General features: G+C 39.6%; 1 protein-coding gene across 5 annotated transcripts in view; it reads left to right on the top strand.

The window, feature by feature from the left end:
• CAMK1D (calcium/calmodulin dependent protein kinase ID) overlaps window positions 1-22939 on the top strand; it is a 390312-nt gene that overhangs the window by 226762 nt on the left and 140611 nt on the right. For all 5 annotated transcript variants that reach the window (XM_070601240.1, XM_070601238.1, XM_070601237.1 and 2 more), the window contains exon 3: window positions 14389-14463. In XM_070601240.1, the coding sequence (XP_070457341.1) occupies window positions 14456-14463 (8 nt within the window). In that variant the 5' untranslated portion in view covers window positions 14389-14455. The remainder of the gene's footprint in view (window positions 1-14388; window positions 14464-22939) is intronic.

Here is a 22939-nt window from a genome sequence, read left to right as displayed (position 1 = left end):
GAAACCCCGGGCCGCCGAAGCGGAGCGCACAAACTCAACCACTCGGCCATGGGGCCGGCCCCCTGAGAGCTGGATTTTTACACTTGCATACTTCTTCTTAGTTCCTTTAGCATAAAACCCACACTGTTGAACTTGGAAGCAGAGCCTTTCACGAATATTCCTCAATATACCCTCATTGATTTGTCTCCCATGACCCCCATTCACCTGAGTATTCTTAGGTCCCAGCACAGCACACTTCATTCTTCTGTGTCTTTGCAAAGGCTGTTCCCTCTTTCTGGCTTGCTCTTTTCCTTATCTTTCTGTGCCTGGCCAACTTGCCAACACCCAGAGTGCGTGTCACCTCCCAGGATGCAGCCCTGCCTGAGCACTCGGCAGAGTAAGACATTGGAGCAGGCTGTGCTTCCATGTCCGTGTCCAGCTCCCTGGTAGGATGTTGGTCATGCTGTGCTATGATGTTTACCGACACGTCTGTCTCCCCACACTGGCCTGGGAGCCGCTTGATTTCAGGGACTGTGGTTTATTTATCTTCATGTCCCCACCACTTGGCCTTGTGTCTGGCACTTGCAGTTCCTCTCTCAGTGTTTTATGGAGTCTAGATCTGTGAATTTTATGCAAGCTGTCTGCAGATAATGTGCCTCGATGCTCCTCTGAGGGGTCTCGCATGTAGTGACCTTGAGAAAGAGCGACAGTGAGAGTAAGAAGTTGTGCTTTTCCCTTCTCTTTCCTTTCTCCTCCCACCTGCTTTGGGCTGCAGTGCAGTTGGTGGCATTCTTGTGCAGTGTTTCATGGTGACATCTGACGGGCTGTCTTATTAAGTAGAGCTTCCGTGTGTTTATTCATCATCAAACCACATTAGACCTCCAGATGCTAAGTCCACCACCAGCCCCATCCCTTACCCCCCAAGAAACAGAGAAAGAGAGAAAAAAGATGAAAGAGGAAAACCACCAGATGGTTCATCTAACTCCATATCCTTACTGCAGGATCCTAGACCTGCCAGTCTTCATTCCCACATTAGAATTTGCTTCCCCAAGTCTCCCGAATTAACCAGCACGCATTCACACAGGGGCTTTGGCTGCCTTCTGATTTTGCATCATGAGACTGGGAAATCATCCTGACTCAGGCTTGTGCGCGCTTTCCAGGAGGCACCACACGCTGCTCCCTCCTCCACCCAGGCCCTTGTTCTTTCTGTTTCTTTACCCCTCAAATGTTCTTGGCGTCCTTTCCCTGCAATAAATCATTCTGCCAGGTTCTCTGCCTGATGAATGTAGTACACAGTGCTGGCTGCCCCCCAACCTCTGGTGAAATAACAACTCCAACACTGTGGACCCAGTGTGGTGTGACTTTAGACCGGCCCGAAGGAGAGCGGCCCCCAAATTGTGTGTGTGTCTACATATGTGCATACATGTACTCTATGTATACATACATGTGGGTATGCATGCACACGCATGCTTGTACATACGTGTGTGCACGAATGTATATGTGCATATGCATGTGCACACCTATGCATATACATGTCTGCATGTGCATGCATGCGAATGTATATGCATGCCTATGTTTGCACATATGCAAACACATGCGTTTGTATATGTGCACATAAATGTATACATGTATGTATATACATGTGTTTTGTGTGTGTGTGCATGGCTGTATAAATGCATGTGTGTGTCTGTGTTTATGTGTGTACGCATGTGTGTATGTATGTATCTCCTCACTCACCTGCCTGTCTCTATTGTTGCATTGTTGGCTTCTTCCTGATTTTAACAGAACTTTAAAAAAAAATTTAAAGAAGCCAGAGATTCAGGAGGAAGCAGCACATTAGCATCTGCAGGACTAACTTTCTGAGGACAGGTCTTCCCTTTATCTCTGAAAATATATTAATAATTCTAGTCTTCTCTAGGTGGAGTAGGGAAGAAACCCTTTTTATTCACTTCTATGTTATTTATTGCACTGGTTTCCCTTTTCCTTCCGTCTTTTTCTGTTTTTTTTTTCTTTCCTTCATTTTTCAGTAGCAGAACCCTTTTAAAAAACAAATTCTTATATAGAACCCAAATACATAAACAGGGAAGAAATGTAGTACTTTATCAGAGTTAATAAGTTCAATTTTATAACAAATCCTGTCCATGAGGACACAGGTGACCGTGTTGGTGGTCTCCGTGTGTTCCCATTTGGGGTCTGTTGCATCGGACCTGTACAGTTTATTTCATGACGATTTCTAAAATATTTGCCGAGAACATGAGGATTTGAGGGAAACCAGATTGGAAAGCTCTAGTCAGAATGACCTCAGTGAAGTCTACTCATTGGACTCTGAGTCACCGGGCTCACTGGATTGCTCTGAGGCTTGGAGGAAAAAATTTCTATGCCGTGCTCTGAAAAAGGCACAGTCACCTCTCATGTACCCAGCGGCCTGTATATAATCTCAGCCCTGCCAGCCCTCCTTGCTCATAGGCTGGCAGACCAGAGCCACCACCGGGGCACATCAGCTGCTCTGCTTGAACACAAGAGCGCAGCAACTGCCACATTCTCCCTGGCTACCCCGGTGTAATCGTCAGGGACAATCCATGTGGCTGGATTTCTCCCATCCCCTTATCCCTCTCGGCACAACTACTTTCCTAATTCTCTTTTAAATTCTGGAAGAGAAAACTGGGGGAACAGCACTAGTTTCTTAGCCTCAATCCATTAGTAGGATCATTCCTGAGAATTTGCACGCAGCCCTGGAGCTCACCCTGGGGAGTCTCTTAAGAGTTGACATCGCCCAGGTTTTCATGATCTTTTATTCGCAGGGCATAAGACAAGTATAATCACAGAACTGCCTCAGCATTTAACACGCATCTGCTATAAAACTGCGACCTGGAGAGGTGATGCGTGTCCTACACACCTTCTTTTAAAAAATCATCAACAAAGCGACCCTCGTGTTCTTTCTAATCATGGCTCTAATCTCAGGAAGAAACTTGCTCTTGCTTTCTCAAGAAAGAACAGAGTTGCCTTTATTATACACTCATAGAGATAATCTCTGTTATTTTTAAATTATATGCATATTATGTATATATAAATAAATACGTATTTATATATATATAGTCACACAACCAACCACAAACACCCTCATGAGTCCCCAACATGTAAGTGCTTGAAAAAACTGTTTTCTTCCATTTGAATGCGCCTGGTTTCCTGAAGCCTGGGTCTGACCTGAACAGGCTGTGTGACAGCATTAATTACTGATCTGCAAACACTAAAGAAGCCAGGATTCTGCACCGTTATCTCTGAACGTGGGCATTTTCCTAGAACAGCGAGGAATGTTTTACAGTGCACGTTCAAGAAAATGAGCTGACATTAGACAGTGGGTCAAAGCAGACTTCTCTCCTTCTCTATTTTCTTACTCTTTTTCACCCCATGTTTTTCTTTTACAATTTGCTGTAACTCCATGGCACGATGTTCCAGCAGATGGGGCGAGCCGCCCAGGACCATGCTAACCTGGTCCCAGCTGCGTCATTATCTAGAAGGAGCTTAGGCACCAACCTGTGCCTCTTCTTTCCTTACCAGCACTCCCGGGTCTCTGTGTCGATGTGAAGGGTGTGCCTGTGCCAGGGCCGTGAGGCTGAGCCTGCCATTCAGGGCACCTAGTAGCTTTGCATAGTCCTGGGTTTGAGTTGTGAAATACAGGACCTCACTTGGGTGTCAGCTCAGAGAAAGCACCGGGCTTTTGTGGGAGGAAAGAAAAGGGAAATAATGATACCTTTTGCCAAGGTTCCCTATTATTTTGGTCCCCTTTCACTTATGCTCACATAAATGCAAGTGTTCAGAGCTAAGGCCTATAAGATGTTTCCAAAATTCAAGCCAGTCTTCAGTCTGGGACACAGAGTGTGTGTGATGAAGCTGCAGGATGCTGCCCAGACAGCTGACACCTGGTTGTACGTCATCCGTAGCATTCCATATAGACGTCGCTTCTAAATTCTCAGTGTAATGATTTGCAGTGAACCTGGAACAAGCTTTCGGAGATTCCCCTTCAAGGGGCCATTGGATGCTGTATTTCCATATCAGCGGAGCTAGGAAATCAAAGTTACAAGACTTCGTCTCTGTTCCGTGGCAGGGGAGTGCCTTGATGTGCTCCAAGGCTCCAGGCATCTATTCTCTTGTTAAAAACATGAAGGAATGTATATTACCCTCAACAAAAAGATACCCAAAAATCCAGAGAAGGAAATGACAACATTCCCTTAAATGCATCAGTGTTTCAAAGTCTTACTAAGAAATATTAGGAGCTAATGTGACAGTTAACCAGTTGAAATTTGTTAATTTTTCATACTCTTTTCCTGAGAGGACTGATGTGTTGGCCATATGGCCTTGAAGTTTTATCCTCAGGACACCTTGAGTCTTACCTTTAAAATTAGACCTGTTATGAAGTAAATGTATTCAGCCAAGATAAATTCAAAATGGACACAAAAACAGGAATTACCAATTCCCAAGGATCTAAAGGTGAATCCTTTCTCGGCATCTAACAGTAACTCGGTTACTTATCGGTGGTTCTCAGACTTTCCATTTGCATCACGTTAGGAGGCTTTTAAAAAATCCCAGTGCCTAGGCCACATCCCAGAACAATTACATCGTCATCTCCAAGGGGCAGCCCAGCTACCAGGATGTTTTAAAACCCCTCAGGTAATCCTAACATTTGGCCAAGTTTGAGACCCACTGGGAACTTAGCATGGGTGGTAACAGGAGTAGGAAAGAAGTATAGAGAGTCAAATCTAATCTGCTTTGATTCAGGTATCCAGCTTTTGAGTGTTCTTGGTCTGTAAGATTTTAGAAAGGCCAGAATTAACTGTTCATTCATTCATTCATTCTTCTACAACATTCCCTGGGGGTTTGATGTGAGCGAAGCACTGGGCTTCTCACACTGTTTTGGACCTATCTTATTTCTCCTTGGGAGTAGAGACAACCAGTCTTCGGCTGGCTCTTCTGCACCCATTCTAGACTTGAGCACATCACTTGGGCATTTCTCTGTTGGTCCAGGGCATTGTAGAAGCTGCCTGTGGGAGAAGGAAAAGAACGTCTTTTCCCTGTAAATGGATTTCTATTTCAAAATATTCTATTCCATGCCTACCTGACAAACTTACCCATGCAGAAGAGGAGTCTGTTGAAGGAAGAGTTGTGATCCCGGTTTCTGTGTAGCAAGCACTATGCTAGAGAACACTGAATGTTGGCTTAGAATCAAGTTTTGTGGGTCCATATATACCTCGATATACTTTTCCTCATTATAATTTTAGATTCTAAGATTGTTAGAGTTGGAAAGGACCTCCAAGAGTATCCCGTCTGACTGGTTAATTTCTAGATGTGGCAACCGAGACCCTGGAAAGCGATGTGACCACCATATGGTCACATAGAGACCAAGCCAGCCTAGTTGGCGCCCCTCCCATGGTACCGTTACAGCCCCTAGCCCTTTCTCCCTACATATGGCGCTGGCCAAGCCCCCACTCTCTGTGCCCTATCTTGTTGTAAGGATGCCAATGATGCTTTTAGGGAAATGTGGTCAGCTGCGCACAAGGCTTTTTATTGCTGTTTGTTTGTTTGTTTTTAAGAATTCAAAGCAAAACATTTCACAATGAGAGAGTACCACATGTGGTACTTAATCCTTAAAAAAACAACAAAACTGGCTTGCTTACTTAAGATGTAATTGATTTGGGTACCAGCCTTTGTGCCTTAGCCTCCCATTGGTTACAGCGCCATCTACTGGCAGCAAAGAGAGATGATTTGAAGCTTTGGATTTTGAATTCTGGTCATTTCTGGGGTGGCCTATATTCTTAATAGACAAGATCTCTTTCTATGTGTAATATGATACACATATGAGTATATATAATATATTTTACGTCTACTCATGTGTATATTGCGTGTAGATATATAATAAGACCACATATTTTAATGTTTATTTAACAAATCAGGAAATCAAGTCAGAATTTAATGACTTGTCCCAAATCTTACAGTTAGACGTGTCAGCGCTGAGACTCAACCTAATCTCCTGATTGCTTGAGTAGTTAAACTAGTCAGTATGTATTTCTTTGTATCCTGCATTATGGATATATTTTGGTGAGCCAGGTGTTAATGATTTTGATCAAGAACTTTTAAAAATGCCTCTTTGTAAAATTTGGCAATACAACAGTCTAGTTACCTTTTTCTACTTGGATTCAGTGAGAGAATCAAGGCCTGAGGCCCTAAGGCATTCATTGCATATGCTGAATTAACCTTCTCTTCTATGCAACTGGAATGGTGCCATCCTTGGGAGAATTGAGAACATAGTCACTCGAGTCATTTTTCTCGCTTCTGTGGTTCAGATGAAGAACCCTGGTTCAGAAAAATTGGAAGATGAAAATACCCCCCTCCCGCCGCACACTTTCTAAGGTGACTAGTTACCAGTTTGATATATATTCTTCTAGACTTTTTAATCTACATATGAAATTATTTAAATATGTACACACATATGCATACAAACAAATTCTTGGGGTCTAATGCAGTATGTACAAGAAGATGATAAAAGAGCTGGGCAGCCCAGAGGGGGGGGATCCATCCTGCGAGAGACGTGAGAAATAGCAGAAGATTCTCAGTGGAGGTGATACAGAAGGCATCTCAGAGGATGAGTAGTTTAGTAAGAAGATAGTGAAGTAAGAAGACGTATCTTGAGTAAGATGTATCATCTTTAGTAGGAAGATGAGTAGTTTGATAAGAAGATAGGAGAGGGATGAGCACACCTATATGGCCAGAAAAGAAGGTGTGCAATAGCTGTCTGGGTCCAGAAAAGTTTTGGTGTGGGGCAGTGGTGGAAGGTGAGATGGGATGGACAGGTGGGGACCTAAGCAACATGGGACCTTGTAAGTCATGGTGCCATTGAAGGATTTCAAGCTAAGAAGTTTGATCAACTCTATAGTTTGGCATGGCGGCTCAAGAGACAGCATGGAGGATGGTTAGGAAGAGAGCAAGACCAGAGGGAGATAGTGAGAGCAATTAAGTGCTTATAAACTGGGAGTGATCATCTATAAAATAGGAATAATAATGCCTACTTTATAGAGTTGTGGTTCGAATGAAATGAGATAACATCTGTGAATGCGCCTGTTAAGTTATGAAAGGGGAAGGTATTATTATTTGATGCCATCTGGCAAATATTTCAACTCTATCATTTTCCCTTGTGACTGGTGGTATCCTGATTTTCTTAGCATTATTTCCCATACTGCTTATAATGGGAGAAAAAAAAATCTGACCCAAGAAAAGAGCAAATGATGTTATTTCAAAAAACTCATAGTGTTTACTTAGACAAATGAGTGTTGGCCAAGACATCACAAAATTCTTCATCTATTTTTGAGGGAATTTGCCATGCTGGAGAACCATAGCGTCTTTTTTTGGTGAATAAAATTTAAATTTTTGGGGCTGTTTAGAAAGAGTGGTGGGTGGTGAAAGACCTCCTCCTTTATTGTCTTTCCCCGAAAGGGGCTTGGTTTTCCCTTGAATAAGTCCTTTTCCTGACTGGACGGCTAACCCAGAAGTGCCTGAGAGCAAGAACAGGAAGCTGGTCACTGGCTCAGTGACTTAACTTCAACCTTGTACCCCTGCGCGGAGATCCATCTGTGCACCGTTCTCGCTCTACCTTCTCTAGTAATCGCTCTGTCTCGTCTGTCCCTTGTGATTAAATTTCCTTCCAGCTGTTACCCTCTTATGACCTCTGTAACCTGAGGAGATAAGTGACCATTTGCAAAGAACGCCAACACAGAGGAAAGGTGTTTGGTTGCCTTTTCCTTCCTCTGATAATTTTCAAAATTGCTGCCACAATTTTTCCAGATCAATGAGCCATGATAGGAGAAGAAAAAAGTGAAAAATGTTGAACTTTCTTTTCTCTCCTGTTCTCGCTTATGTTTTTCGAACTTTCCTCATTTTATGTGGATTTCAAAATTTGTGGATCCTTGAGCTGTGGAGAATTAGATTGGAGGGAGAAATGATGTCACCGTCATTTCGTAGAAGCATGTGTATTCAATAGAATGCCTATCCTTTGGGTCTCGATGTTCCCTCCAGCTTGGGGGCTTTGGAATGGGGCCTGCTTGTGCATTTGGCACTGATTTTTTTTTTTTTTTTTTTTTGCATGAATTAACTTTACACTGTTTTCCTGGCTCTTTCTGGGGTTTTCCTGCTTGGCTGTCGGTTACCATGCAGGCAGGAGTCTGTATCAAGGCCCATATGCTGTTTTCCCATTCGGAGCTTTTCTCTCTCTCTCTCTCTGCCTGGGCCCACTTCCCTCTGTCCACCTCTTTTGTCCATTATTGGGGATTATGGAGACTTTCGTGTAGATTGCCATATAAACCGTTTAGCCTCGGGACATAGATGTATCAGCTAATGCTTACTTTGGGCCTGGTGGATGGTCAGTGATTAAAGTTAAGTGAGGTTCTTTTCATCACCTAAAGTTGCTTTTAGTGACTTTATTTCTTTGAATTATGCACATTTTCGAAAGGTTTGCTATTCCTCATGTATGAAGGTCCTCTTGGCCATGTTTTGGAAAGACTGAACGCTGACCTACAGGGATTTAGCTGTGCAAGCTGTGCAAGGTTAGCTTGTAGCTGACATCTCCGTCTCTTTTCTCAGTCTACTTTATTCTCCCTTTTGATGACACCAGCAGATCTGGGCTGATGAAAGATTCTTCCTAATTATAGTTTCTGGACTCCTGACTATTCCTTCTGCTTCTGAGTATGTCTTTGGTTCGCTTTGACCCACTGGGATTTCATCTGTCAGGATGTTTACAACGAAGAGTCTTGAGAACTTCCGCTAGATTTCAGGATAGTTCAGCAAATCTCTGCACCCCCAGAAGCGGGTATTATATTGTTAGTTCTGAAATTTAATACTTTGACTTTATGGATTATAATTTTTTATAAATAACTCTATTTATATAAGCTCTTTGATATCCTCGTTATAACTTAGTTAATATGAAGTTGTACATACGTGGTGGAACTTGGGTTTGGAAGTTAGGATCTCAGCAATACCAATTACAAGACGTATGACCTTGGAATGCTTATTTAACCTCTTGAAGTCTTAGTTTTCCTCTTTTAAAAATGGGGAGAATAGAAAGCACAACTAGAAAGACCTACAACTAGGCTATACAACTACGTAATGGGGGGCTTTGGGAGAGAAGAAGAAAAATGGGGAGAATAATATGTACTCTGTAGGATTATTGCATTAAATGAAATAATTAAAAATGCTTAGTATAGTCTTGACACGTAGTTAACACTCAATAAATGGTATATATAAAACAGCTTTGTACGCAGGGCCTAAAGAAAGTTATGAAATTAGTTCATCAATAGATTTAGATGTGTTCCCTCCCAGGGGACTGAGGAAATTGCACTTATCGCAGAGTCAGAGTTGAAATGTTTGCAAAAACAATATAAGAGATGTTGCTCAATTTTCCAAACATAAAAAAGATAGAATATGAGATATACAGACTGGGAAGTTTGACTTCAATGCGCAGCAAAATTCTGGAAGAGTAAATTAAGCAGATGGTTTGTGATCATTTAGTAAAGACTATAGTGGTTGCTAGGAGCCATCATGGGTTTACTAGGAACAAGCTTCCCAAACATCCATTTCCCTTTTAAATGGTATTATGTGGTGTGTAAAACTGAGGAATGCCATTTCAGCAGAGAATCTAATTGTCTCGTTATGGATAGGGTGGTAAAATATGGGCTAGATGACAGTACTGCTGGGTTTGCAACTTGAAGCCCTTGATTAATGTCACGGTTATCTTGATGGGGGTCTCTGGTGGAATACCATGGAGCTCTGACATATAACCTTCTCACTTAAGACTTTAACTAAACATTTGGATGAAGACATGTGGGAGGATGTGTACCAACCAAATATGCAGATGGCCCTAAGTTGAGAGGGATAGTAAGTATAATAGATGAGAGAGTAAAACTTCAGAATATTCCTGATCATGAGAAGCATTGCATAGAACCCAAAAAGATTGAATTTCATGAAGTTGAAGGTGAAGACTTTAAGCTCAAGAGATTAAGACTGAATAAGAAAGGAGATCTTGTTTGATAGAAGTTCAGGTAAAAATGAGCTGGTCATTTAACTGACCCCAAGTTTAATATTCTTCTGTTCTCTCATTCATTCACTCATTCAACAAATATGTATTGAAAGTACTACCTGCCGTGTACTTTTCTTGGCACTGGGGAGACAGTAGTGAACAAAATAGTCAAGAACCCCCACCTCCATGGAGCTTATATTCATTATATGCCAACAGTTGTGTAGCTGCCTAAAAAAAAGAAAAAAAAATGAACCTAGTGTTAGGCTTTATTTGCAAAAGTATAAGATCCAGCTCATGACGGTTAATAGTTTTAGTCTATTATTTAATACTCTATTTGTGATGCTGTATTTTACCCTGGGATCATTACTTTTGCTTCTGAATACCATAGTCTGGACATACAAGAATGACAATAATGTGATGAGAGGAATATAAGCCACATTGTAGGAGGATTGGTTGATGATAAGACAAGACTAAATAGAGACATGATATCCTTGAAATATTTGCAGGATTTGTGAGAAGAGGGGGTAAGCATGTTTTCTGTTGCTCCCAGGAGTAACTATTCATTACAAGGAGGCTAATCACTGGTAAATAATAAGAAAGACTGTCTGTGAAGTGCCCTAGCTACAGACAGATACCCACTGGAGTGAACGCCATGAGGCTGTCTCCCTTGTCATTCCTAATACTGTTCCTCACACATGGTGGGCGCCCAGAGATGTGGGGATGAATGCTCAAATGGCATTTTGTGAAGATAATCTAGGTACTAAAATAATGTTAAATTTTTAGCTTCAGTTTTTGTATATCTTAAGGAATCTGAGGGTGGAATAAAGTACCTGAGAACAGATGTGGGAGGCCAGAATGTTTTCTTCCACCACGTTCTAACATCTACACGTTAATTAAACTCCTTTGCTTAAGACACTTTTAAGAGGCCATTTTAGGATTTCTTTGAAAGTTCTGAAGTATGCTTATTCAAACATCACCCATCCCAGCTTGGCCTCCATCATTTTCTTGCGGCCTTAGCCATAATTCTGACCCCTACGGGGCCTTGCCTTCTCTCAATTTAATAGCAGTTCTACAGAGTTTAGCATTTCATTCTTTCCTATTCGTTTCATGGGGCTCTTCGTCTAGGTGATAAGCATTTTGAGGGCAAAATCTTATTTTATCTTTTTCTTGTATTTTCCCAGACACATAGCAGAAACCCAGTAAATGACAATTGCTTGATTGTTTCATTCATTAGTTAAGAGAGATAGTCAGTAGACATCTCATTCTAGCCACTACAAGAGCTCATGTAAGACATGGCAGGTTAAGTAGACATTAATTTCTCGACCCCTTGCATCCAAAGAAGGGATTATGTTCTTAATTTATTAGAGTCTCCTACTTTGGCTGGGCAAGTGCTCTGTGCATAGTTGATTCTTTGTATATAGTTGAATCTCTATTAATGGCTGTACTCCAGGGCTTAAATAGCCTTCTTGGCTCAACCTCTGAGGGGAGCTGGGAGCTGGGACTGTAGGTACAAATCTCTAAGCTCAGTTTAGAGACTCATTGACTGTGATTCATGTAACTAGGGTGGCCAGATTTAGCACATGAAAATGTGGGGTGCCCAGTCACGTTTTAATTTCAGATAAACAGCACCTCAATATTTGGGACATAATTATACTGAAAAAGTATTTGTTGTTTATCTAGAATTAAACGTAACTGGCAATTCTACATAAAAACCCCATCCTTTTTGTTACCCCATTAATCTAAGCTTTAATTAACCCCCAAATTAACATGACTGAAAGAAAATATTTATGTCCATGTAATTGATTCTGTCGATGAAAATAATCCATAACCAATCTATAAATGAAAAATTGGGTGAGTTTATTCTGAGCTAAAATGTGAGGACCATGGCCCAGGGCCTTTCTTCCTGAAGGAAGAAAGGACACCAAAGAAGTGGGGTGTACAGAGTGGTTATATACCCCCAGAGAGGATGTTTCACATAGGATTGAAATGTCCCTTTTACAATAGTTGTGAGATTGCTCTGTCTGCACAGCGATTGATGGACACAGCAGGTGGGTCTGCTGTCTTGGTGGACACAGCAGGGTGGCAGGTCTGTTGTCTTGAGCTGGGTGGTCACAGCTGAGCTGGGTGATCAAAGGTGAGTGCAGCAATCAGTTCCTAGCCTAAGGAAAGATGCTTATCCTTAAGGAAATGCCAATGTGGGAGGAAGTTGCACCTTTATCTTAAGGCCATTTGTTCTTGCCATAGTAAATGTATAAGCAGGTATACAATGGATGCTCAATGGCCATGTCAGTCTCTTTTGGAAAAACAAAGTCAAGCTGAATTAGGTTTACACCAAATGGCTTCCTCATATACTCCAGTATATTCCTATTGCTTGCCATTTCTATTTGTCAATTCCAATAGCAATTTTTTGAAAATTAAGAAAAAGAAAAATCCATACACTGTATACTTTTTGTGGTCATATTCTTTCACGTATATCCAATAATGATAATTCCACAAATGTCTAGAATCTTGGCAGTCCAAAATTATCTCTCTTGATCTCCTTGGTGGCATATTTACTTGATTCATATAATATATTGCTGATACTCTTTTGCTCAGGTATTGCAGTAACCACTGCTAACAAATAAATAATTAGGCTCTGTGCATTGGAATCAGGTGAAATGTGAATTTGATGTCTATTAATCTATTAATAGATATTAGTAATATTAATAGATATTAATAGATATATAGATAGAATATTAATATATTATAATTTATATTATATTGTTAATATTATATAAAATATATATTATATACTAATAATGTCTATTATTAATAGAATTAATCTATTAATCTATCATCCAAGCTCCTATAAGTCAACTGTGTTGACTAATAAGAGCTGAGAAAGCAAAGCAAAACATTGCCACTCTCTCAGTTAACTGTTTTGATCTCTTCTTTCCTCTGCTCAAAGGCAGGATAATATTCTGGCTTCTTCCACTTTATAAACTTCTTTTGGAGGGGAATGCATCTCACACTCAGGAAAATTGCCTCCACTTTCTCTAAGTAAATAATGACCTTTGCTGTTTAGGAGCAACACCCTTTAACTATCATTCACTCATTGAGCAAACATTTATCAAGCAGGTCGATGCTAAGAATGCTGGGGAAACAACCTGACCAAGATGTAGTCCCAGCTTTCAAGGATTCTCAGGAATCTGCATGTTAAATGCTTGCTTTTAGACGGTTCAGCAGTCATTTGAGTGAAAAGCTTGCCGTAAGAGCTAATTAGCTCATAGAGTAATGAAATGGTTCTCCTCTCAAATGCTTTAAGTAAATATCTTACATTCTGAGCAGAAACTACTCTTAATGGGGAGTTCCAGGGGCTAGCATTAAGCTGTTTGCTTCTCCCTGAGTTCTATTAGAACTTCGCTGCTCAGAGTGTGGTCCACAGACTCGCAGCAGCAGCATCTCCTGGGAGCTTGTTAGAAATGCGGACTCTCAGCCCTGCCCTGGACCCTCTGAATTAGAATGCACAGTGCAACCAGCATCCCAGGTGATTTGTGTACACGCTGAAGTTTGAGAAGCACTGGTCTATTACAGAATTTCTCCAGCTCTGCTTTGCGCATACAGATCATCTGAGGATCTTACTAAAACAGATTTCTGGGCCCCACCCTCAGGGGTTTTGATTGTGTCTGACAGGGTAGGGCCTGAGAATTTGCATTTCTAACAAGCTGCCAGGAAGTGCTGGGGCTGGCTGTTTGGGAAGCACGCTTGCAATAGTGCCAGTCTAGTTCACTTGGGGTGCTGAATTGATCTTTGCTGGTGGTGGAGACTAAAACCCCAATGAAGGGGTCATCTGATTTTCCTTTGCCTACACTGGAGTCATGAGCATGATAATGAAACCATTCCCTGGAACATCCAGCCTGTTATGGGGATGGGTTTGCATACAATGAACTGTTGAGGTCAGTCTTTCTTGGCCATTATGAGTCTACAGAAGAGGGAGTAATTAAATTCTCCATGGGTGCTCAGCCTTTTGAGTTGGGCCCTGAAAGCTGATAAGATTTTTACAAGTTTGACCCATTCCTGGGATTCACATGGATATGTGCAAGGAGGCTGGGCTATACATGAAGTGACAATAGTTAATCCAGCATTGCTACATTGTAGAGTCTAGAGCCTCAGGAATGAAGGGGAGCAGAGAGTAGGGGAAATGGGTCTGGAAAAAAGTTTGGGGACAAGATTGGGAAGAGTCTAAAATGTCATGTTAAGGAGTTTGGATTCTGTCTTGGAACATTTTGCTATAATCATGTCTGTTTTTAAAGTTGTCATTTCCAATTGTACTTACCATTCTGCATGTGCTTTTTTTTTCCTTCTTTCAGGATTAAGCATGAAAACATTGTTGCCCTGGAAGACATTTATGAAAGCCCAAATCACCTGTACTTGGTCATGCAGCTGTAAGTACCTTGTTTAATTGATGAGCGCAGACCACGGGTTGCAAACTCGAATGCCTAACGGATCAGGTGGTAAAATAGACTGACTTAGTGTGTCAGGTGAGACATAGGGAGTGATGAGAACTGTGGAACATTGGAGAAGCATGGATCCATCTAAAGACAGTGGACCAAACACAGGAGTCTGCAGACCTCACTTGGTCTAGTCTGCAGCTGCTGGGCCAGACTGAAAATCTAGAGCCCTTGCAATGGGATCTGATGCTACTATTGCACGATGCCTATATTCAGGATGTCTCCTTTGCTTTTTAATGTGCAAGGTCCAAATGTTGCTTCCTGAAAACACTTCCGTGGGCCCACTGTGAAGTACACTCTGCTCCTGTCTCTAGAAGGAACTCCCACCCTTGTCTTCATTGCTACGGAGGCTGGGGGAGGGCAGCAGATGGTTGCTGTGTGTTCTGTCCTTTCCCTTCTACTCTCCTGCTGGCAGATAAATAAATGCACATGTGACAGAGCTGGAATTCATACCAGATACAAGAAAAGAATAATTGGAGTCAGACCATGGTGTTACCACCCCCATTAGATTATTTCTGCATTCCAGTAACACTGGAGATTACCAGAAGATGGAATAAATAAGAAAGCTGAAAATGCAGGTGGAGACTTTCCTTGAACATGTGTTTTTTTAGATGTAAGATGAAATTAGCCTCCTCACTTGCACACATGCTTTACTCTAAGTGACATAATTCCTAGGAGTATCCCAGGACTAAATTTATTATAATTAAGTGATGGAAACTGCGTAAAACTGTTATGCTTGAGTAACTTAGGTAAATAAATTCTGGAGCACCCCATTATTGAGCTTGATGACCAAAGAGGATTTTTGTTGAAAGTCAGAATATATACTTAAATTTCATTATTTATTAATGCTTTTCACACTTTGGATTGCTAAAGGTATTTAGAACAATTGAGGGTTAGGCTCACAATTTAATTTTCATCTATTGTCTTTTTCCTTATGCATGCTTAAACAACACATTAACGGGGGGTCGTTTTTAGGAGGCAAATAAGTGTTCACCAATGCATTTATTTAATCTCTCCTTATCTTTAAAGTATTTTTAGTAGGTTGTGACATTTTTGTATAAACATTTTGAAAAGTGTCCAAACTAGAAGCATGTGGATGATTTTTCTCTGGCAAATGACAGTCCTAGATGGTGACCAGCAGTTTATTGGATTCGTGTGTTATTGTCAGCCCAGAGACAGGTAGTTTAAGCAGTATTTGGCTGCTGGATCCCAATTACCTAAGCACAGTCTTTTCCAGCTCCTTGATAGGCTGTTTGTTTTATAATTTATCATATTTCTAGTTCTTCCTAGAAAGTGTAGCTCTCCCCAGATCTGGAATGCTCCCTAGGAGCTCACATTGGATATAGAGTCTGCTCTTAAAGAACCAGGTGAACCACTTTCCCTCCAAATGTTGACTGCCAATTGGAAGAATAGGACATTTTGGTGACAAGAAAAAGCCCCACAAAAATGTCAGTTGTGTATTTAAATGTGTGCTTTTTTATTAGTGATGCCGAAAAAATATTAATACTTGAATCCAAAGCTGTATGTACTCACTTACTTAAGTTCTCTGTTCGTGGAACTGTAACTAAAGAAATCGGTTAAAAGTACTCCAAATATGTAAATCTCAGGTCTGACTCTCCCTTAATAGTTTGGTAAATTTGGGCAAAGAATTAGGCCACTCTGAGTATCAATTTCCTTGATGGGAAACAAGGGGGATGATAATATTGACAGTAGAGGGCTATAATAAGCATTGAACGGGAAATATGTGTGGGAAATAGTTTGTCATAAATAAGAGGGCTTCAGTACAGTCTGGTTTCTGTATGGACTTTTATAGCATTTCCTCAGTAAGTTTCCGCAGCTGGTCTGTAATTTTACGAGATAGAGTTCAAGTAGGTTTAATTTCTGCCTCTCTGAGCAACTTAATTGTGTACTTACCTGCCGAAGTTTATGTAAAGGTCAGCTGGCAGGAGAGCAGAAAAGTGCCTGGAACAGATCGAACCTTAGAACAAAGTTTGGAAGATGTGGTCGGCGCAGTCGTCCCCACTCTCTCACTGAGCTTTTTTTATCAGGAATTTCACTATTTTGCAATTTTCCCAAAGCCTCCTTAATATGGACTACACTTATTCAGAATTTGTATTAATTCAGAGATGAGTTGGGCTGGAATTAACCTTTGGAGTGCATGGTATGAGGTCTGACAGTCACGTTAATCACAAAATCCAGATCTAGAGGCGATGAATGTTTGAAGTACCTAAGGAAAAGACTATTTACCTGTACCATTAATCAATTTAGAAGCACAATTCACAAAAAATATTGGGTATGCTAATTACAAACTGTTAACTTGTATAAATTCTTTTTTCATTGGCACTCATTACTTCTTTTAAATCAACATTATTGAGGTTTAATTTATGTACAACTAACTGCACCCATTTAAACGATGATGAATGTGAGAGAATCCCATCCATGAAACCACCGCCACAACCAAGAACAGAAAATGTCCATCACCCCAAAGGATCCCCTGTGGCCCTTTGAAGTCCTCCCTCCCTCGCCCCTGACCCCAGGCAGCCAGTGATCCACTTTCACTCAATGGAGATTATTTTGCATTTTCTAAAATACTGTATGAATGGAGTTATATGATATGTGCACTTTGGTGTCTGGCTTACTTCACTCATCATGATTATTGACATTCATCCGTGTAGTAGCATAGATCAGTAGTCCGGTCCTTCTTATTGCCGTGAAGCTTTCCATTGTTATGGATGTTCCACATTTTATCCACTTACCTGTTGAAAGTCATTTTGGGTTGTTTCCAGCTTGGAGGCTGTTATAAATAAATGTGTGTGAACGTTCATGTACAAGCATCGTGTGAACGTGTATTTGGGTGAAGACTAGGAGTAGAATGAGTGGGCCATAGGGGAGGTGTTATGGTGAAGTTTTTAAGAAACTGCTAGATGGTTTTCCAAAGTGGTTCTATCGTTTTACATTTTTGCCAGCAGTGTATGTTAAGTTCCTGTTCTCTACATTCTTGCCAACACTTGATGCTTTTAATTTTAGCCATTTTAGTGGGCGTAGTGGTATCTTGTAGTGGTTTTAATTTGCATTTCCCTGATGATTGATGATGTCAGTCATCTTTTTATGTCCTAATGGGCCATTTGTACATCTTCTTGGGTAAAATGTCTGATCAGATATTTTCCTCCATTTTTATTGGATTGTTTATCATCATATTATTGGGTTGGAAGTGTCCTTTATATAGTCTATCCTTTGATAGATATATGTAATATGAATATTAACTCCCATTCTGGAGCTTGCTTTTTTTGTTTTCTTAGTGGTGCCCTTTTAAAAAAACAGCTTTATTGAGATGTAATTCACATACCATACAATTTACCCATTTAAAACATACAGTTCAGTGGTTTTTATTAGTCACAGCCTTGTACAATCATCATACAGTCTAATTTTAGAACATTTTTGTCCCATTAAAAGAAACCCTGCACTCATTAGCAGTCACTCTCAGTTCCTCCCTTCCCCAGCCCCTGGCAACCACTTACTTTCTGTCTCTATGGATTTGCCTATTCTAGACATTTCATAGAAATGGAATCATACAATACGTGATGTTTTGAGACTGGCTTCTTCCACTTAGCTTAATGTTTTCAAGGCTTATCCATGTTGGAGCATGTATCAGTACTTTATTCCTTTTTATTTCCAAGCAATATGGATATGTCATGTTTATTTACCCATTCATCAGTTGATGGGCGTTTAGGGTGTTTCTACTTTTTGGCTATTGTGAATAATGAAGCTAGGCATATTCATGTACAAACTTTTGTATGGATATATGCTTGCTTTCCCCTTGGGTATATACCTAGGGGTGGAATTATTAAGTGGTAACTCTATGTTTAACATTTTGAGGAACTTCCAAACTATGTTCCAAAGTGATTTACAATCCCATGAGCAGTGGATGAGGATTCTAGTGTCTCTACATCCTCTCCATTACTTGTTTTATCTGTCTTTTTGTTGACAGCCATCCTTGGGGGGCTGAAGTGGTATCTCGTTGTGGTTTGAGTTGCATTTTTTTGATGACTGATGATGTTCAGCATCTTTTCATGTGTTTATTGGCGCTTGTGTATTTTCTTTGGAGAAATATCTATTCAAATATGTTATCCATTTTAAAATTGGGATATTTGTCTTTTATTTTTGAGCTGTAAGACTTTGTATAGTCTATATCCGAGTCCCTTATCAGACATGATTTGCAAATATTTTCTCCTATTATGTGGGTTTTCTTTTCACTTTCTTGATGATGTCATTTGCAGCACCAAAGTTTTTAATGTTGATATAGTCCAGTTTATTTTTTCTCTTGTTGCTTATGCTTTTGGTGTCATATTTAAGAAACCATAACCTAATTCTTAATGGTATCTTTTGAATAGGAAATGTTTTAATGGTGATAAAGTTCAACTTATCAACTTGTCTTCTTTCTGGTTTGTGCTTTTTGTGTCCTGTATGAGAAGTCTTTGCCTACTCCACATTTGCAAATGTTTTTTTCTTTCAAAGTTTTATAGTTTTATCAATTGATCTATTTTAAGATCAATTTCAAGTTAATTTTTATGTACGGCATGAGGTAAGGACCGTATTCTTTTTTTCTTTTAATAAGGATGCTCAATTTTCAGCAGCATTTGTTGAGAAGACTTTTCTTTTCCCAATTCATTGCCTTGGCACCTTTGTCAAAAATCAATTGACCATATACGACTGGCTAAGTTTCTGGACTCATTATTCTATTTCATTACTCTATATGTCTGTCCTTTGTCAATACTACACTGTCTTGTTTTTACTGTAGCTTTCGAGGAAGTCTTGAAATCAGGTAGTGTAAGTCCTCTAACTTTGTTATTCTTTTCTTAAAATTGCTTTGACTATTCTAGATTGTTTGCATTGGCACATAAATTTTAGAATCAGCTTTTTTTTTTTTCAAAAATGCACGTGGGAATTTTGTTTGGGATTGCATTGAATCTGTATGTCAATTTGGGAACAATTGACAATTTAAAAAATTGAGGCTTTCAATCCATAAACATGATAAATTTCTCCACTTATTTAGATCTTTCATTTCTCTCAGTAATGTTTTATAGTTTTCACTGTGTAGGTCTTCCATATCTTTGTTGAATTTATTCTGAAATATTTTATTTTTATGATTCTATTATAAATGGGTTTTTATTTTATTTTTCCAGTCTCTTGCTGCTATTATATAAAAATATAATTTTTTTTTTGCATTAACCTATAACCGTGCTAAATCCACTGATTAGTTCTAGTAGTTGTTTTATGGATTTCTTAGCATTTTCTATCTAAATGATCATGCCATCTACAATTTACATTAATTCTGGTTGGTCCCCAAAGGAATTCTATTTGATAAAACTTGTGATAGTTTAGTCCTAGATATTAAGTGTATTTTACTGTCATAATTATATTTATGTATATAAATTAAATTATTGTATATAAATATAATTATGACATATATAGTTTATATGTCATATATATATATAAATGTAATATACAATTATATTTTGAAAATTCAAATTGGCCTCTCTCTTATTCCTTCCTCACCTCCATTGGTTATTTAAATCAGTGAGATTTTAGAAAAGCAATGGGAAAAAGAAAAAAACAATGACAGAAAACCCTTGATGTATCAGAATATAATACTGGGAGAGTCTTTGGCTTAGTTTGAGGATTGTGTGGGCTTTGTTGTTACTTTTGTTGTTATGTATATATTTTTGGTTGGCAGGTCTCAATAGTTTTTGTTCCTGAGACCTCCATATCTTTTCTGTCTGGGTTGGTAGAAAGTGGGATTTTGGGGTTGTTTTGGAGAGCTTAGAAAGTTCTTGGTTTCTGAGTACTTGGGGAGGATCAAGAACACAACGTCTGGGGGGACTGTATTTCACAATATTTGTGCTTGGGAGGTTTTTGGTTTCCTAGGAAACATCATCTTGGGCAGTGATGCTTAGATTCAAAAGGGGACGCTCGGCACCCTAGTTTTATTACTTAGCTAATTGCTGTTTCAATTCTGAGTACTGTAGCATATGTGTTCCTGTGCTGCTGCAGCAAAAGACGCTTGGCTGTTTATAGAGGTCTCTATTTAAATTTTATTTGGGTTTTTGGACAAATATTTTTTTTTGAATGCTATTTTTTGGAACATTCTTCATTAGATAGTGTGAGGTTAGTATGACATTGAGATAAGTTACCAATGAGAAGTGAATTTGTTTAGAGTTAATTCTTCATCGGACTTTGTTTGTGGAATATCAGCCCATATATTTGGAAATGAAAAAAGACACCCCCTCAACTGCTCCCCTTTCACATCTGTAACAACACAAGATGTAAAATACACTTCATGCTGATACAATTCAAAGGATATATCAGAATTGCTTTTTTATTTAGAGAAAGAGATTATATTCCCTATTGAATCGTATCATATTTTCAAGAAGGCTTACATTTCTATATGTGGGTAACTCTTGAATGTATGTCATTGCCTGGACCCTTCCCTAACTAGGCTTGTATATCCAACTGTCTGCTCAACAGCTCCATTTGGCTGTGTAATAAGCATTGCTCACTTAGCAGATCCTAAATAGACTCCTGAATTTTACCCAAAATCATCTTCTCCTGCTGTCTGGCTCATCTTTGCAAATGGCAACTCCATTCTTCCAGTTGCTCAGGCCAAAAATCTGCCATCATCCTTGACTCTTCTTTTTCTCTTATGCCCTATGATCCCATCCATTGGCAAAACCCATGGTTACCAACTTGAGACTATATCGAGAATCCAACCACCTTCTCATCATCTCCACAGCTACCACCCTGGTCCATGCCACCTTCATGTATAAAACTTGTCTTTCTTCCCCCACTACACTGTTCTTTCTCAGCATATTAGCCAGACCTTGTCATGCCTCTGTTGAAAACTCCCATTGGCTTCCCATCTCAGAGTAAAAGACCAAGTCCTTATGGCGATCTTCAAGGCACTAGATGTCCTGACCCCCTGGTGACCTCTCTGACCTCATTTCCCGCTTCTCTCTCATTATTCATTCAGGGGCAACCAGACTGGCCTCCTTGCTGTTCCTCAAACATGCCTAGCCAGCACCATCATGGGCTTTTGTTCCTGCTATTCCTTCTTCCTGGTACCCTTTCCCTTAGATGTCTTAATGCTATCGTGGGATGAAAGAAATGTTAGAATTTCTACCAAATGTCACCTTTTCACTGAGATATTCCCCAGCTCCCCTGTGAGATAATAACTCCCCCTACCACCTCCCACCATACACCCATTCATTTCCTGTCCCCTTCCCAACTTAATTTTTGTCTTTAGCATTTGTCACCATTAGAAAATTTATCTCTGCTTTGTTCTCTGCTAAAACAGTCCTTGCACATTACAGTAGGCACTAATAAATATTTGTTCAATTAATATGATTGCATATAAAAGGAATAAAGGTTAATGCTTATTTATTCACTTGTTTAATCCTTACAAAAAACTTAGGAACGACCATTATCCCAATTTTACATGAAGAAACTGAGGAGAAAGTTGCATCATTTACCCAAGCCAGTGAGTGACCCAGTGGATACTCAGTGTGATATACCTGGATGACATTTGCTAGGAAAAAACCTTTCAGGTACTATTAATATTAATATTAATATTAATAGTTTGTTTTACCTGGAAAAGTTTATTACTTATGCTTCAATAAGTGTTTTATGAGCAGAGCTAACTAGGAAATGCCCTGTATTTTGTAGTGGTTTGTGAGGGGGAGAAAGTTTAGTAAATAATATCACAGGAAATCACTAAAGCAGTCTCAATTCATTCACAGCAACGATCATGTTTCTTCAATAATTTTTTCAATCAGTGAAGGAATGGATGAGTGTGTTTTACCAATATTATGATTTGTTGCATTGTGCATATTCCACGTGAGATTCAAATATTTCTAATATTCCTTTCATTCCATGGTAGAATTAAGATATATACAACTAATTACCTGCTGAACTTGGAAAATTAATGATTAAACACGCTGTCTTTAAAGAATATTAATTTGATTCCTGAGTAGTCCAAGACATGAAAATATATGAAGCTTCCAAGAGAAAATATGGTTTATCTACTCCATTGGCTTGTGCACGAAGCTGTTTGAACATTTCCCTCTTTGTGGGGGTTGCCAGTGTTAACTTCATGTGGATATTGTATTCATAATTCATGCAATGTGTTCCCAGAAACAGTTTTAATTAGAACACAGATTATTACTCCCAATAGAAAGTCTTTTTAAAGTAGCCAAGCATACTAATGAATAAAAAGTCTTTCTGACTATGACACCTTAATATATTTACATATAAATTACCAGCATCTCATCTTTGTTCACAACAGACACTAATTGAGAGCCTAGAGGGCCTGTGACTTACGTTAAGTATTGGGTGGGTGGGAAGGGAGTTGGGGAAC

Source organism: Equus przewalskii, chromosome 30 (genome assembly GCF_037783145.1).
Source record: "Equus przewalskii isolate Varuska chromosome 30, EquPr2, whole genome shotgun sequence".
NCBI classification, from domain to species: domain Eukaryota; kingdom Metazoa; phylum Chordata; class Mammalia; order Perissodactyla; family Equidae; genus Equus; species Equus przewalskii.
This window is presented reverse-complemented; position numbering and strand designations above follow the sequence as displayed.